Source organism: Podarcis tiliguerta (genome assembly GCF_965153285.1).
Source record: "Podarcis tiliguerta genome assembly, chromosome: 8".
Classification (NCBI taxonomy): Eukaryota; Metazoa; Chordata; class Lepidosauria; order Squamata; family Lacertidae; genus Podarcis; species Podarcis tiliguerta.
The window spans coordinates 32,313,762-32,330,927 of NC_139541.1; the positions used below are offsets into that span (position 1 = coordinate 32,313,762).

Sequence of the window (17,166 nt, forward strand, 5' to 3'; positions counted from 1 at the left end):
CATAGGTTTCAGGTTCCCAGAATTGTAGTCCAAAAACACTGGTTTTAAATAATCAGAATTACCCTGTGTTGAAAACACAGCTCATAGCTGTTTGACTGCTACAAAACCCTCCATTGGCTCAGTTTTGAGAAGAACAAAAAAGTAGAAAACCAGAAGTGGGCTTGACAAAACAGGAAATTGAGAAATGTCCTCTTATGACATGACTATTAATTAGGAGGTTTATTACTCCGGCTCCTTAAGAGCACTTGTGAAATCAGGAAGCTTTTTGAGTTCAGAGTAAGAGTCTTCAGGTTAACACAATACAGATGTCAAGGGATTCACATGACACCCTGCTGCTTATTGTCTCTGGCAATACTAGGTAATCCTAAGAAATGCAGCTTTTTGAAAAATTGCACAGTACAAACTTCAGATCAGAAGTACACAAATGGAATTCCAGAGTTCTCTGCAAATTTCCGCAAGGTCTCCTCCCACCTCTGCAGCCCTGGCCTGAATTCAGGGTTCTTCTGTGAGTTCAAGGGGGTGTGGGGGTGCAAAGACCCTCACTTTTAGCAGGGATTGGCTCCAGTCGAGAACTCCTGAGTAGAGCCAATCCCAGCAGGGCTTGCTTTTGGTGCCAAATTACACGCTGAAGGCAAACTCAACTTGCAGAGGAACAACCGACAGCCTTTTCTAGGGCTCTCGATTGTTTCTCCACAAATGTGTGTGGCCAGGGGTAGCGATGCAGAAAATCACATTGAGGGCCAAATTAGGAGGCTGGAGGTTCCCCATCCCTGACTTAGAATAACAGTGGTCTTGGTGCCTTAGAACGCTGGTCTTCCACTGAAGAACTGAGGCCCACTACTGGGTCACAGCCACACAGATGCATGCCAGGAGATTAAGAAATGGTCCCCGGATGTATGTTTGGCTTAAAAGTGGGTCCTGGGTTTGTAAAGCTGGGAGATACCCGCTCTAGGGTATTCATAATGCTTTACTTATCTTAGTTATTTTCACAACAACCATCTTGTAAGATAGTCCGTATAGCATAGATGTGGGGTGAGTCTTAGTCTGGAGTGAGGACCACGTCCCTAAGGCTGCCTCCTGAGTTGATGGCAGTGGTGAGATCTTATTTATGGGTCTTCTCAGTCGTTTGTGCTTTGGGGAGTCCAAGTTCCCTCCCCACACGTACCTATTTGCGGTTCCATCTTGCTCTGCATCGTTTTATCCTGCTCCCATGCATATGTTTTCAACAAGCGTTTCTTCTTCAATGCAGGCCGTGGTGTGGTAAAAAAGACGACTTCCGTGGGCTGTGTGGCTTCTTGCTATGTTTCGTAGAAATGGAGCTTGAGAAAGAGGTTAGTAAACGAAGCTTTGTGGCCTTCCTGTTTGTAGAATCTCGGGGGTGGAAGGTGGTCCAGCACCCCTGAGGCAGGAATTTCCGTTCATCCATCCTCCATTGGCACCACAGAGAAGCAACCTGATTCTTCTTTGGGGCATCACCTTGTTACTTGAGTCGTTGGGTCCTCCTCATCTTACCCTTTGAAAGGTTGAGCACCACCAGAAACTCCTTTTGGGAAAATCTGAAGAACTACTTTTCTGATAAGGCTGCTCAGAGGATATGATTGCTAACTTTAAATATCTGAAGGTCTGTCACATGGAAGAGGGAGCAAGCTTGTTTTCTGCTGCTCCAGAGGGTTGTGCCAGAACAAATGGACTCAAATTCCAAGAAAGGAGATTCCAGCTAAACATTAGGAAGACCTTACTAACAGTAAGAACTGTTTATTGGTGGAACGAACTACCTCAGAAGGTGGTGGACTTCCTTCATTGGAGGTTTTTAAACAGAGCTTGGATGGCCCAGGGATCCTTTTGCTGTGGTTTTTGCATTGCAAGCAGTTGGACTAGAATGATGATCCTAAGGGATCCCTTGCAGCTCTTCAGTTCTTTGATTCTGGATTGGGGAAAAACTACATTTTTTGTGTGCTATAAACAGGCTAGTGTGTACACAGCCAAACTCCCAGCCTTGACCTAGGGAGGACTTAATTCATGAGAGAGGCCAAAGTATTCACAATGCCTACTCTCCGGCTCAATAAATCTGTCCTTTCTTTCGCTCTGTAATCTCCCCAGAAAGCAAAGCTCACTTAGGTCTTCATCATTTCTTGCAACTTCCACTCTTCACTGCCTCTGCCCCACTCCCACACTTGTTTGACTTTCCCGCCCTTCTTGTTCAAGTACCCTTGTGTCTTGGGCGCACTGTTTGTCCCTGGTGTCGCACCAACACCAATGCTCGTTTCTGAAATGCTGAGATGGTAAGACGACACCGGAACTCAGTCCTCCTGCCCAAACCCTCACAAGGATAGTACAACAAACTGGGAGACGACATAGATTTTATTTTTGATCTTCCTCCTTTCTCTTCCTCATCATGCCCTTAGAGAGGAGGAATAAAAACTATTCATTTAATTTGCCTTTTTAAAGTTGTCAGGTTCTAACATTTGTGTCTTTTTTGTGGCTGTAGCAAAGAACTTGTTTGATATAAGGCTCTTTTTGTCTAGAAGTTGCATGTAGCACCCAAGAAAGCTAGTCCTTATGAGCTGGCCAAAATTATGTAAATCCGAGCTAATGTCTTTGTTTTGTTTCCCCATCTCTAGTATCGCACAATCCCGATCCCCAAACTGAGGGGTTATTTTGCCTGCGCCAGCATTGTGCTGCTGTGTATGTTCCTTGTACAGATTTCCATAATGCAAGGGTAAGTGTCCCCCCCCCCTTTTCCTTTTTAAATATGTCTCATACAAATCTGCTAGAGGGGCAGTTTAATGTAATTCAGAGATTGAAGTTAATGCTGCCCCCTGGCTCCAGATTGCAGAATTGGCACTGTTGCGGCTGCTACGTAATAGACGTCCTCCGTTTGTAAGAGCTTGGATCATATAGTGAGGCAGCACCCACAGCTTTGGAACTCCCTGCCTATTGATATCAGCCAGGCTCCTCCACTGTATTCTTCTCAGCCCCTGATAAAACATTGAGGCAAGCCGAGGCAGTTGTTCCATATGTTCCAAAGCTAAGCATTTAGGAACACTGAAGATGCCAGGTGCTTTGGTTTCAAGAGACTGGTGTGCAAGTTCTGTTCCATACTGCGGAACTTCAAGGAAAACACAACTAAAATTCACTCCAACAGAAGGTACTCCAGATGGTTTGCTCATGTACGTGCACAGAAAATAGATCTAGCTGAAAGGAGATTTACATTGATTACTGCAATGCATCCCTATTGATTGTTATTGCATTTTTAAACCATATTTTATTGATTTTCAGATATACCAGGACCAAGGAAACAACAACATTATTGTTGTATAAGCTTAGAAGGTTGCATCATCTTAGAAGGGTGTGTGGCTTTGGGGGGGGGGCATGGCTGTGAGAATCATGAAGAGACCCTGCGCTTGTGATTATTTTTATTTAATGAAAATTGTACACTGCTTCATTGTTTAAAAAAAAACCCCACACCCTCAAAGCAGTTTACAAAAAGATAAAAACCCTACCTTTAAAAGATAACAAAGGTTAAAATACTAAAACGGAATTAAAATCACCTCAACTTTTTAAACAGCTAAGCAGTAACGTGTTTAGCAGGCACCGAAAAGGGTATAGCAAAAGTGCCTGCTTGATCTCAACAGGCAGAGAGTTCCACAGTGCAAATCCTGCTTCACTATATGATCGAGTTCTTACAAAGGTGGGACAGGTAATGGGGGGCCTCCTGCAGTAATTCCACTTCCGCCAACTGCAGTGGTCGAGTGGGCCCAGGCATTACACTACTGTTTGCCACTGCACTACTCTTACTGATTCAGTGCTGCCTCCTCTGGCCAGCAGTTAGCTCTTGAAGGTTTCAGACAGAGGTCCTTTATATCGCTTCCACCTGAGAGAGCCTTTTAACAGCAGCCGCAAGGGATTGAACCTGGCATCGTCTGCTTGCAAAGCATGTACTGTTCCACCAGATTATGGTTCTGTGCCCAAGATGGGAGTCCAGATGGCCCCGATTAGCAGCCCATGTTCCCGCTCTAGATGACAGGAATGAATAGAGAGATGGCATGTAATTGGAGATGCAGAACCAAGGAAATTTGCCTCCTTATCTTTTTGGTGCTAGGGTGTTATTGCCTTGGGTAATATCCTGAACCAACAGCCTTGCTAATTGCAGGCAAATGTAATGCTTTAAACAGAGAGTGTTGGAGAGATTCTAACATTGCAGGTTTGGGGGGGGGGAGTGCTGCTCAATTAGCTTTGAAAGTCAGAAACGAAACCTGCAAGCAACTTGGCTATCAAAGGGATTATATATTCCCCCAGGAACTCACGACTATCGAAGCATGAATAACGTTTTTCTTTAGCTCTGCATCATCTGTTTCCACCCACCCTTCCTCTCTTTCAGAACGTCAAAATTAGGGATTCCATTTGGGGTCGTAGCTATCATAATGGGGCTAATTTTGTGTGTGTGCTTTGCTGATGACTGTTGGGTAAGTAAAAAATAAAAATAAAATAAAATGTCCAAAGCATTTTTAAAAAAGAAAAGAAAATTGTACTGCCAGATAGCATGTGTTTGCCTTAAATGCATTTGCATTGAAATTTGTTTATCCGCTGGGGTAAATGTAATACCAGCCGTGCTTGTAAAAATCTCCACGTATTATTTCTACCTGGGGCTGTTGATCTAGATCCTAAGAACTGCTAACATGAGGGCCACATTTACAGTTACTAATTTCAAGGTTGCCATGGCCAATATCTATCAGCCATTGTCTGCCCGGCTTAAGTGGGAATGAGTTTAGATTTCTCCTGAATATCAGTAGTGGGGGAGGCAGGCACACCTCACCAGGTAAGGCATTCCACAAACAGGGAGGCACCACCGAGAAGGCCCTGCAGTTGGGCAGTGCAGTTGGGCAGCTGCTGGAGGAGACACCACCACCAAGAGGCCATGCCCTGCCTGCCAATCACAGGGCCCATTGTGGTTGGTATTGGGGAAGTCGCTCCTTCCCCAGGATCTGCCTTCGCATTCATCTTGCAGTGGAAAGCCACACGACCCCCTTCTGCTGTACAAAACCACGTTGCTAGTAAACAATGGCCTTGCGGCATTGGCAGCTGCTGGAGGGAGAGAAGTAGGGCCAAAGCTCTTCCATTTTAAGAACTGTGTGTAAGGAATCACCTCCTGTAAACAACAGAAAATGTCAAACATTTGTTGCTGTAGCATGGTTGTAGGGAAGGAGGTAAGAGCTGGTATGCTTATGTGTCATGCTGTGCCTCTGTCATCTGTTTGCAGAGACCCTGTTCAAAGCAGTGGCCCCCAGCCCGCTATCTCCGCACGCTTTCAGAGAAAATGGAGACGATGCCAGCCGTGAGGCTCCCGCTGGCTACTATTGCAATCGGCTCTCTGTTAATCCTAGCTGTTTCTAACTTGGTAATTCCTTTCACTAGTCTTTTTTTTCTTTATTATTTCATAAAATTTACACACCGCTTGACTCTAAAGCAACCCCCCCCCCAAAAAAAAGCAGTTTGCAAAGAATAAAAAAAATGAATAGACTTCCTCAGCATTCTCTGCCTGCTAGCTGAAGGTCTCTTGCACTAGCAGACAGGTGAGTTTTAATATTACACAACAGAGGAACTGCACAATCTGTTGTGCAGCAGAGCTAACAGCAACCTGCCTATGCATTCTCTTGCACAATAATGTTCTGCTTCCGCAGAATTTTAAACTATGCAGCACATAATTAAACCAGGGAACTCACTCCCACAGAAGGCAGCGATGATCATCAACCTAGAAGGCTTAAAAGAGCCTTAGACAAATTCATGGAGGAAAGGGCTCTCAGCAGCTACTAACCATGATGGCTATTCTCTGCTGCCACGGTTGGAGGCAGTAATGCTCTTGAAAAGCAGTTTCTGGAAAGGGAGAGTGGAGAGTGATCTTGTTCTCCAGTCCTGCTTGCTGGTTTCCCAGCTGCCTCTGGTTGGCCACTGATTCAGCAAGCTCTTACGTTCTTAACGTTTCAAGTAAGACTAAGGGACTAAGTGATTTCAAGAGCTTAATTCATTGCCACAAGCTGTGATAATGACTAGTGGCTTCAACAACCTTAAATATGGATTGTACAAAAGGTGGGTAGATCTATCAACTGGCATCAGCCAGTTCATTTGTTCACCATAAAGGGCAGGATTGCAGATTGTTTTAGCTAAGACTCTTATCCATTGGATTGTGTCCTAAGTAGCACTAACTTGTCCCATCAGTGCAAGGATTTATAGTAGTGCAATATAATTCCCCCCCTTCCTCTCTCAACGTGCCACCTAAATCTTTATAGGCATTTTCACAGTTCTCCAAAGCAGATTTGGGGAAGGATGTGGGGCACACATGACAGGAGGAGAGGGGGGAGGAGACGTCCCATGACACAAGTGGAAATCCTTTCACTGACTGGCCACGTTGGTGATAACTGCCATTGTTTTGTAATAAAGCTATGTATTTGAATTCCTAACTAGTTTCTAATTTTTTAATTAGCACACAGACCAGACTATTGGAAACTGTACTACACCAAACCTGGTGAGTTTTAAAAAGCAAGTTTTGTTTGCTATATTAATAACCTTTGGTTTAGTAGTCCAAGATCGGAGATCTATTTCTTATTTAAAATGCAAACTTTTTAAAAATTATTGGTGCTCTAACCATCTAGCTTTTCTATTACCTTTCTCTTTGCATTTCACTGTTACATTTTAATTCTCCTTTCATGTGTACAATAAAACAAAACAAGAGGTGTTTTTTTTAATAAAAAAATTACCCTAATGATCTATTCAGCTTCTCAGTCTTGGAATCCTTTGGTTGTATTTTAAATTACTCATGGCAGAACCCTTGGCCAAAAAAAAGTGTGGTGGTGGCAGCGGTCAAAAATAAATGAATGAAATTGACACTTGAGAGATAGAGAGAGCCCGCCTCACAATCAAGGCATGGAGAAGGGCCATTGCTTAGTGAGCGGTTCTCAACCTGTGGGTCCCCACATGTTGTTGGACTACAACTCCTATCATCCCTGAGCTCTGGCCTTTCTAGCTAGGGATGATGGGAGTTGTAGTCCAACAACATCTGGGGACCCACAGGTTGAGAAAGGCTGGCTTAGATGGAAGGCATCTGCTTTGCATGCAGAAGGGCCCAGGTTCAATCCTTGGCATCTGCAGGTAGGGAGAGACCCCAGCCTGAAACCATGGAGAGCTGCTGCTCATCAGTGTAGGCACTACTGAGCAAGACAGACCAATGGTTTGACTCAGTATAAGGTAGCTTCCTGTGTCCCTATGTTCATCCTTGAGCTGCTCCATTCTGAAATATGCATTATGGTTCAAGTCACAACAGCTCCATGTTTTCTTTAGCCAACCACCAGACAGTCCTGTCGATTAATCATTTTGCTCTGCATGTTGATGGAGCCTGGTCTGCCACAGACAACTAACAATAGTTTCTCTTTCTCTTTCTCTTTCTCTCCTGCTCTAACAAAGCAGCAGATGGGCAACAGTTCTTCTGAAAACAGTGACATGCTGAGAATTGAAGCTGAGACCTACTCAGTGAGTAAATTTGAACTTAAAATATGGGTTTAGATACATGCTGGAGAGAATTGCTCAAAAAAAATACCAACACTTGTTCAAAAGCTATTGGCTTCTGGCCATAACAGAAAAGTGAGATTGCCTTGCTTTTCCAATGCCAACATTCCATTGTGCTCCAGCACGATCAAGAAACAACTCAAGTTAGGGCAATGCAGAGAATGGGCTGGCTTGATTTCTAATGGATGTAGCCACTGGGTAGGGGTGGGGTGGGGGATAAAATTTCATGTAAATATGTATGAATTTTCATGAGGACTTTGCAATTAAAAAAAAACCTGATATGAAAATGTGGAGAACAGAATTTAGGATTGGAGAAATGAGAAACTGAGAGAAGCCAAAATTGACAAATTTGCCCTTACCTAGGACATGACTACATAGGCAATCAGTGTGCCATGATATTTATATACACACACACATATACATATATATATTTATATATATATACATATTTTTTTAAAGCCGCTCCTCTTCTGTTCCAGTATTATACCTACTGCTGCCTTCTGGGTTTCATCGCCTGCTCTGTGTTCCTTCGAATGAGCTTTGAACTGAAGCTTATCCTTTTGTCAGGAGCTGTCGTTGGGTATTTCATTGTATTTAATAGCAAACTGCTTTTGTGCTCCAGCCGCAGCAACGTCAGTGACTCCACCACAAGGTACGGTATCTTGCTTCTCAATGGTAACAACACTCTGTAAGCTGATGGTGAGCTTAGTGGAATTGCAAACTGCTGCTCCAGGAAGTGATCTCGTAGATTACAGTTTCTTAAGAAGCTAGGAACAGACCCAAAGTATGCTGCAGCATGGTGACATTAGCTGTATTAGGAACCCTTTTCCATCAGTGAAAAAGTTGAGTTATTGGGTATTGTGTGGATAATGATTACGCTAGTGTCGCAGTGCGTTTGCTGTCACTGCAACATGTCGCACAAGACCTTCTTCCTCCTACCTGAAGCATTTTCAGATGTTTAAACCACTCTACCATTTTCATGCAAACACAGGAAATTGCCTTGTGCCAAATCAGACTAGAGAAGACCCTAAATGGCCTCCTTACTTATCATTGCATTAATCGGTGATGAACTTGGGAGGTCACCTCGTTGCTTTTCTCTCTTGGCCCACCTCTATCATACAGTTAAAGTGCTACGATACGACTTTAAATAGCCATGGCTTCCTGCAAGGAATCCTGGGTGTCTAGAGCATTAGGAGACCCCTATTCCCTCTCACAGAGCTACAATTTACAGAGTGGTTTAACAACCAATTCCTCTTTACAGGGAGCTCTGGGAATTGTAGTGCTATGAGGGTAATGGGGGATCCACTATTTTATGTTTACAAACTTATTCTCTCTCCGACACCCGTTCAAGATGGTGCATAATGTGGAATTTGCCCAATCAAATCTCAAACTGGAAAAAAGCCCCATCAAATAATTTTTGTTTCATGAGCTGGAAATTCTGCAAGCCTGTCTTCCATTTTGACCTCTTGCCCTTGAGAGTAGTATTTATCCGAGTATCAAACTCAGAAGTGGATGGCAGTGGCGTTTACTTAACCCTACAAACCCAGGGGTGTTCCCCCCCTTGCAGGAGACAATATTTGACAGTAATTGAATTTCTTATCTACTGTGGATGGGTGTCTTGTGAATGGCAAACTCTTGTTTGTAGACCTCTGGATCGCTTGAAACTTTGAACGTTTTAGAGATGCATTTCCAAACATTTAAGCATGTGTGTTTCATACATAGTTCCAAATGCTTTTAAAATGAATGTTTTTGTTTTGTTTGCTTTTTGTTTTAGGTTTTTTATGAAAGAACCAAGAATAATGACAAATTTATACCTGGCTCTGTTTTACATAACCTTGGTTCTACTGTCAAAACAGGTAGGCAACTCAGTCCTCATAGGTGTGTGATTTGCCCAGAGCTTTCTGTCTTCAGTTTATTTGTGATGTGACATTCCGAAAAAATTTTTCTTCTTACTGTGGTATGTGGGAAGATTGATTAAATAAATAAGAATAAGATTGAATAAATAAATAGTTCTCAAGTGGTAGAATGGGTGGTACCATTTTAGTCTGCAGCTGGGGAGAGTTTGTGGGGTTTTTTTAATAAAAAAAATACTCCACTATGGGTATCCCTGCAAAATTATTTTGCGGTGTTTTCCAGATCTGCTGCATTTTGTAACAAATTTGTTCTGAAGTGCCCACAGTCTCTTTATGCCTGTGAGTTGTGCTTCCTCAGTTTGGCAGTTGGTTTTGAACGGTGGAAAGTCCCACTTGCACAGAGATCAAATCTGTGAGGCTATTACTAGTGATGATGATGTCTTAATGACAGCTGAGGCAGGTCTGGGAAACACAGCGCAATGATTTGGGATAAATAATTAGGTACAATTTAAAATAGAAATGTGGCTTGTGGGAGCATGTTAGACAGTTAATGAATGCTGCACGTGTACAGGAGTATGGGCATTTGTTTGTTTGTGGCTTAGTACACTTGGCTTGCATGGGGAAGAAAATGTGTGGGGTGCAATTTGGGGCGTCAGGGGTTAAATACTTGGCTTATTGGTCAAGTCTCTCATTTTAAAAGATTTCAAGCTTTTGAAGGAGGAACAGTTGATTTCATGGACATTTAAAATGTCATGGAGCCCCTGAACCCACAAGGCATTAAGCAAGTTTGCTGCAAGTACACAGAGCTGTTTCTAGTATTTTCAGCTTGCTGATATTAAGGCTGGGTTTCATAATTCCTTGGTTTATTTGTTTTTTGCAGATAGACTATTACTGTCGTCTGGACTGCCTACAAAAGAATAAATTTAAACAGGAACACGAGTCGTTTGAAACCATGGAAAACGTGAACCGGCTGCTGCTGGAGAATGTGCTCCCAGCTCACGTCGCTGCCCATTTTATTGGGGACAAATTAAACGAGGTATAGAACAATAAGATTCACATTGCTCCATTGTGCTTTCATTCACTCCTCTGCTAATCTTTAAGAGATCGCATGCTGAAAACAGCACCGAGGACAAAGCAGTAGAAGCCCCATGGTCTAAAGAGCAAAATAAATCTTAAGTCTCATTCACAATATACACCTGAAGTGCTCAACCACTTTAAAGTCATGGCTTACCCCAAAGACTTTTGGGAGCTGTCGTTTGTTAAGAGTGTCGTTAAGAGCGACAAATTTCCGTCACAAAGCTGCAATTCTCAAAATTCCCTGGGAAGAAGGAGTGGTTGCTAAACCACTCTGGAAATTGTAGATCTGATATTTCTGACACCTAGCGTGCATTTACGTCTTTGAATTTACATGTGCTTAGACCGTGTTGCTTTAGTTGTATGGGGAGATGGAAGCGACTGGTAGCGAACAATGATATTGTTGAAACTGTTGTTGCATTTCCTGCAGGATTGGTACCATCAATCCTATGACTGTGTCTGTGTCATGTTTGCCTCAGTACCCGACTTCAAGGTGTTCTACACAGAATGTGATGTCAACAAGGAAGGGCTGGAGTGCCTTCGACTCCTCAATGAAATAATTGCCGATTTTGACGAGGTACCTCTTGAGGCTTGTGTGGACCTCTTGGTGTTGGGATTGGTTCTGTCTCTGCCCGCCCCGCCCCCCTGCCCCATGTTAAATAGCCAGAAATGAGTATTCTCCCCTCAAGACTTCCGTGTAGTAAAGAGAGATTTTCTTCTCCACAGAGGAGAGAATTGGCTTCTTGAGTCATGTTAGGAAGGTCCTTGGAGCCTGCTTGGCAGCACTTAAAAAAATGTGACTGGTTGGATATGCAGCAGAAAGGTGTATCATAATTCAGTGGGAGAACACATGCTTTGAATGCAGAAGGTTCCTGGTTCAGTCCCTGGCATCTCCAGGTATGGATGGGAATCCCTTCTGAAACCCTGGAGAGCCACTGCTAGTCAGCATTGAGCAAAATGGACCCAATGTTCTGCCTCGGTAGGAAACAGCTTTCTATGTTTCAGGGATGGGGGAAACTGTGGTCCTCCCATCTCCCATCAGCTCCAGCCACCATGTTCAGTGGACAGAGAGGATGGGATTTGTGGTCCAGCAGCAACTGTAGAAGGCCACAAGTTCCTGACCCCTGAGTAAGAAGGATCTACGGGGTACCTCTGCCTTGCAACCTTGGAGAGTCATTGCCAGACAGAGAACACAACCCTGGGCTTAATGGAGCCTGAGAGTTCTTACATACTGAGAGCCCTGCTGGATCAGACCATCAGTCCAACTAGCCCCACATTCCCTTCCCCACAGGGGCCAATCAGGGAAGCTCACATTCAGGACAGGAGGACAGTAGCCCTCCCTCACACTTGTTCCCCAATAAGAGGCACGCTGGTTCTGATCCTGGATCTGATACTTCATAGTCATCCTGACTAGCAGCTATTGAGAGCCTTGTTTTCCTTCCAGTTGACCTGGATATAAGGCAGCTTCCTATGTTCCAGGGGGTTGGGTGGAGTGTGCCATATGAAGAAAAGTATCCTTGAACCAGAGAACCATGGTTTGATTTGCATGCTTGGGCTGGATGACGTACCTACTTCTACAACCTTATCTTGAAAGGGTTGCCATCAAGGGTCAAAACATGATGAAAGGGGTGTGGGTGGGTGTCTTCATGCAGGCATATTAACCTATTGGGGAAGTCAGAAACACACAACCAAATCTTAAAACCCACGCATCCTTCCCATGTATTTTGTACTTGGTGATCAGTATGAAGTGGGAAAAAATGTAGCAGGAAAACCAGCCCTATCTTGAGCAGTATAGCCTCTTCCCTTTGTCTAGCTTATTCCACTGGAAACTCTGGCCTGTGAGAAGACTGTAAGAGGACAAAGAATCATCCAGATCCTGGATTTTAATGGTTTTCTCATTTTTTTCCCAAACAGCTGTTGCTGAAACCTAAATTCAGTGGTGTTGAAAAAATCAAAACTATTGGGAGTACATACATGGCAGCATCGGGACTCTGTGTTACCCCAGGCCAAGAGAATAATCTGGTAAGTCACCTGCTGAAATACAAGCCACTTTGATAGTGTGTGTGTGTGTGTGAGAGAGAGAGAGAGAGAGAGATCAGGGTTCTAATTCCCACTCAACCATGAAGCTCCCTGGGTGACCTTGAGTCAGTCACTGCCTCCCAGCTTGGCCTACCTCACAGGGCTGTTGTGGGGATTAAAGGAGGAGGGGGAGAACCATGTGTGCCCCCTTGAACTCCTTGGGGAAAAAGGTGGGATATAAATGCAATAAAGAAAATGAAATAAATAAATGTGAGTTTTGTTGCCAGCTACTTTAAGCAGAAAAGGGACGCGGGTGGCGCTGTGGTCTAAACCACAGAGCCTAGGGCTTGCTGATCAGAAGGTCAGCGGTTCAAATCCCCGTGATGGGGTGAGCTCCCGTTGCTCGGTCCCTGCTCCTGCCAACCTAGCAGTTCGAAAGCACGTCAAAGTACAAGTAGATAAATAGGTACCACTCCAGCGGGAAGGTAAACGGCGTTTCCGTGCACTGCTCTGGTTCGCCAGAAGCGGCTTAGTCATGCCGGCCACATAACCCGGAAGCTGTATGCTGGCTCCCTCGGCCAGAAGACTAAGATGAGCGCCCCAACCCCAGAGTTGTCCACGACTGGACCTAACGGTCAGGGGTCACTTTACCCTTTACCTTACTTTAAGCAGAGAGAGGAATGCAGGTGTCCACTGCTTTACCTGTAGTTCTAGGATACACGTATATCTGCACTCCATTAGTGGAGAGGTAGCTACCTCTGGCCATCAAAATGTCATTGGACTAAAAAAACCCTTCTGGCTGGGGCTGATGGGAGTTGTGAGTGCTGAAACAACCTGGAGGGCCACAGGTTCCCTACCCCTGCACTAATAACTTAAAGCAAAGATCCTCTTAACACTCTCCCCCCCTGCCCCAAAATATTGTTTAGGACCAGGAAAGACAGCATGCTCAAATTGGCATCATGGTGGAATTTGCGATGGCTTTGATGACTAAGCTGGATGGCATCAACAGGCACTCATTCAACAATTTCCGTCTCAGAGTTGGTAAGTTCAATCCACTCCCCCCACCAAAAAGTGGTGGGGCAGACTGAATTATCTTGGGGACACCACTGTATTTCTTCCATATTCAGTGATTTTAAAAATCACTACATCTTAGAAGAACAATCTAATCCAGCATTCTGTTCTGATAGCAGCAAACCAAATATCTGTGGGAAGCCCGCAAGCAAGATCTGAGCACAAGGGTGCTCGCCTTTCCGTTGTTTTTCGGCAAGTGGTATTTGGAAACATTACTACCTCCAGAGCTAGTGTGATTTACACTATTGCTTAAGAACCACAACCAAAGAACATAAAAAGAGTATTGCTGGATCAGACCCAAGGGCCCATCTGGTCCAGAATCCTGTTTCCCACACTAGTTGATCAAATGCTTGTAGGAGGCCCGCAAGCAGAGCACAGAAACACGAGGTGCTATGTTGTTCTCTTTTTTTTTTTTTATAATTCTTTTTATTAAATTTTTCCACATCATTCACAACTAACAACAAGTCCCAAAGAAAATCACAAAAAACGAAGAAAAACAACAGACAAACAAACAAACAGAATAGTACACCATCAAAAGATAATTCAAAAGAGTACTTCCCTTCATCTCGGTCTGGGTTGTATAGCCATCCTTCCTTTCTGCGGTCTTAATGTTCTCTCTATATCTTCGCTTCACAGATTTTATATTTCGCCTACTGTAATTTTGATATTACCTAAATTTGTTTCTGTATATGCTATAAATTTGTTCCAAATGTCAATAAACTTTTTACTTTTTTGATGCCTGATTCTTTGTGTCAACTTGTCTAACTCTATGTATTCAAATAATTTAATCTGCCATTCTCTAATTGTTGGGATAGTAGTAGTTTTCCAATTCTGCGCCAACAATATTCTAGCTGCTGCCGTTGCATACTGAAACATTGTCTTATCCTCTTTTTTGATATCCTCCCCGACCATCCCTAGTAGAAAAGCCTCCGGTTTCTTGGTGAAATTATATTTCAAAATCTTTTTTAGTTCCTCGTAAATGAGTCCCCAAAACCTTTTCACCTCTACACATGTCCACCACATATGGTAGAAATCACCCTCTTTTGTTTTACATTTCCAACACTTCTTATCTCCGGTCTTATACATTTTCTGCAACTTTACTGGGGTAATGTACCAGCGATACATCATTTTTTCCAAATTCTCCCGAAGTCCCACACAGGCTGTAAATTTCATATCTATCTTCCAAAGTTGTATCCATCTATCATATTCTAGATTGTGTCCTAAATCTATCGCCCATTTAATCATAACCTCCTTCACCTCCTCATCTTTGGTATCCCAATCCAGTAATTGACCGTACATTTTAGATAGAAGTTTGGAGTTTCCTTCTACTATTTCCACTTGGAATTTTGATTTTTTCTCATTTATTCCTATCTTTTTATGTTCATTCCATAAGGCGTTTATCTGGTGGATTTGTAACCAACTTACTTGCCTATCTTTTAACTCCTCATATGTTCTAATCTTCCACCCTTTATCTGACCAATAGATCTTCATAGGTCCATCTTTGTTCATCCATATTTGGTTTTTTAATCTTTAAAATATCAATGGGTGATAACCACCATGGGGTGCTTTTTTCTAGAAATCTTTTATTTCTGTCCCACACCTCCAGTAACGCTCCTCTAATAATATGGTTTGAAAAACCCTTATGTATTTTCCCTTTATCCTGCCATAAGTAAGCGTGCCAGCCAAACCTGGTGTTGAATCCTTCTAAGTCCAACAGGTCAGTATTATTTAAAGTAATCCACTCTTTGATCCAACACAGGCACGACGCTTCATAGTATAATTGCAGATTAGGGACAGCAAACCCTCCTCTCTCTCTACGATCGGTGAGAATTTTAAACTTAATTCTTGCTCTTTTCCCCTGCCAGATAAATCTGGACAGGGTTCTCTGCCAATCCTTAAATCTTGTAATGCCTCTAATCACAGGGATATTTTGGAATAGGAACAGCAGTCTCGGCAATACCGACATCTTAATTGCTGCCATCCTACCTGACCAGGATAGTTTTATCCTGCTCCATATGTCTAAATCTTTTTTTATCTCGTTCCAGGTCTTGATGTAATTATTTTCTACTAAATTTATATTTTTCGTTGAAATCCAAATACCCAAATATTTTACTTTTTTAACAACCTTTATTCCGGTTTGGAGCTCTAGTTCTTTCTTTTGTTCTTCCTCTAGATTTTTTGTTAAGATCTTCGTTTTAGTTTTATTTAATTTGAAGCCAGAAACTTTTCCAAATTCTTCTAATATCTCTATGACTTTGCCAATACCTCCTACTGGATCTACAAGGGAAATAACTAAATCATCAGCATAAGCCTTCAATTTGTATTCTTTTTCTCCAATTTTAATTCCTCCTACTTCAGGCATTTTCCTTATCTTATTTGTCAATACTTCTAGAACCATTATAAATAGGAGAGGGGAGAGGGGACATCCCTGTCTCGTACCTTTTGATATCATAAACGAGTTGGATAAACTATTATTTATGATTAATTTAGCTCTTTGTGTTGAATAAATCCCTTTTATTCCTTTCAAAAAGGGTCCATGTATCCCTGCCTTCTCCAAACACTTTAGCAGGAACTCCCAGGATACGTTATCGAAAGCTTTTTCAGCATCGATAAAAATCAATGCTGCAGATGTGTCAATCTTAAGATCTAAGTATTCAATTATATTTATTATGTGTCTGACATTATCTTTCAAATATCTACCAGGGAGGAACCCTGCTTGGTCTTTATGTATAAATTTTACTAGGTGTTTTTTTAATCTATTCGCCATTATCTCTGCGAAGATCTTATAATCATTGTTAAGCAATGATATTGGCCTATAATTCCTTATATCTAGTTTATCTGAATCTGGTTTAGCTATTAATGTAATATGAGCTTCCTTCCAGGACTCAGGTGTTTTCCCTCCTCTCAAGATGCTATTCATCACATCACATAGCACCGGAGCCAGATATTCCTCTAATGTTTTATAGTATTTTGCTGATAGTCCATCTGGTCCAGGTGCTTTCCCCAGTTTCATTTTTCTAATTGCATCCTTAACTTCAACTACTGTTATGGGTTTATTTAGCTGTTTTTTATCTTCATCCCTCAAATATTCTCCTCTATTCTTTATCAAATAATTTTCTATTTCTTCAGTATCTTCCTCTTCCTTTTTATATAGTTTTTCATAAAATTTAAGAAATTCATCTCTTATCCTGTTACTATCTTCCAAAATCTGTTCTCCTATTTTTATTTTATTAATCAAGTTCTGTTTTTTCCTCTTTCTAAGTTGCCATGCCAATAATTTCCCGGTTTTATTTGCAGATTCAAAATATTTTTGCTTCATCAATTTGACTCTCCATTCTACCTCCTGATTAATTAAGGTTGCGTATTGTATTTGCAATGTTTTAGAGGTTTGTCTAATCCTTTCATCCCTAGGATTTATTACCAATTTTTTCTCACGATCTCTCAATTGTTTAATAATTTCTTCTTTTTTGGTTTCTCTTAATTTCCTTCTGTGGCTATTTTGTTGAATCATAAATCCTCTTAGGACTGCCTTACTGGCATCCCATACTATTTCTAACTTTGTCTCCTTATTCAGGTTTATATCAAAGTA

At 42.3% G+C, this 17,166-nt stretch overlaps 1 protein-coding gene across 11 annotated transcripts in view; it reads left to right on the top strand.

Moving 5' to 3' along the window:
* Nucleotides 1-17,166, top strand: part of ADCY7 (adenylate cyclase 7) — an 89,425-nt gene that overhangs the window by 65,501 nt on the left and 6,758 nt on the right. For 5 of the 11 annotated variants that reach the window (XM_083451830.1, XM_083451828.1, XM_083451831.1 and 2 more), the window contains 12 exons: nucleotides 1,250-1,331; nucleotides 2,622-2,719; nucleotides 4,382-4,466; nucleotides 5,261-5,398; nucleotides 6,482-6,523; nucleotides 7,462-7,524; nucleotides 8,040-8,212; nucleotides 9,335-9,416; nucleotides 10,294-10,449; nucleotides 10,918-11,064; nucleotides 12,402-12,509; nucleotides 13,433-13,547. In XM_083451830.1, coding sequence (XP_083307956.1) covers nucleotides 1,250-1,331; nucleotides 2,622-2,719; nucleotides 4,382-4,466; nucleotides 5,261-5,398; nucleotides 6,482-6,523; nucleotides 7,462-7,524; nucleotides 8,040-8,212; nucleotides 9,335-9,416; nucleotides 10,294-10,449; nucleotides 10,918-11,064; nucleotides 12,402-12,509; nucleotides 13,433-13,547 — 1,289 coding nt within the window. Of the gene's footprint in view, nucleotides 1-1,249; nucleotides 1,332-2,621; nucleotides 2,720-4,381; nucleotides 4,467-5,260; nucleotides 5,399-6,481; nucleotides 6,524-7,458; nucleotides 7,525-8,039; nucleotides 8,213-9,334; nucleotides 9,417-10,293; nucleotides 10,450-10,917; nucleotides 11,065-12,401; nucleotides 12,510-13,432; nucleotides 13,548-17,166 lie in introns of all 11 variants that reach the window. The other 6 variants (XM_083451827.1, XM_083451829.1, XM_083451826.1 and 3 more) reach the window with 3 other exon arrangements.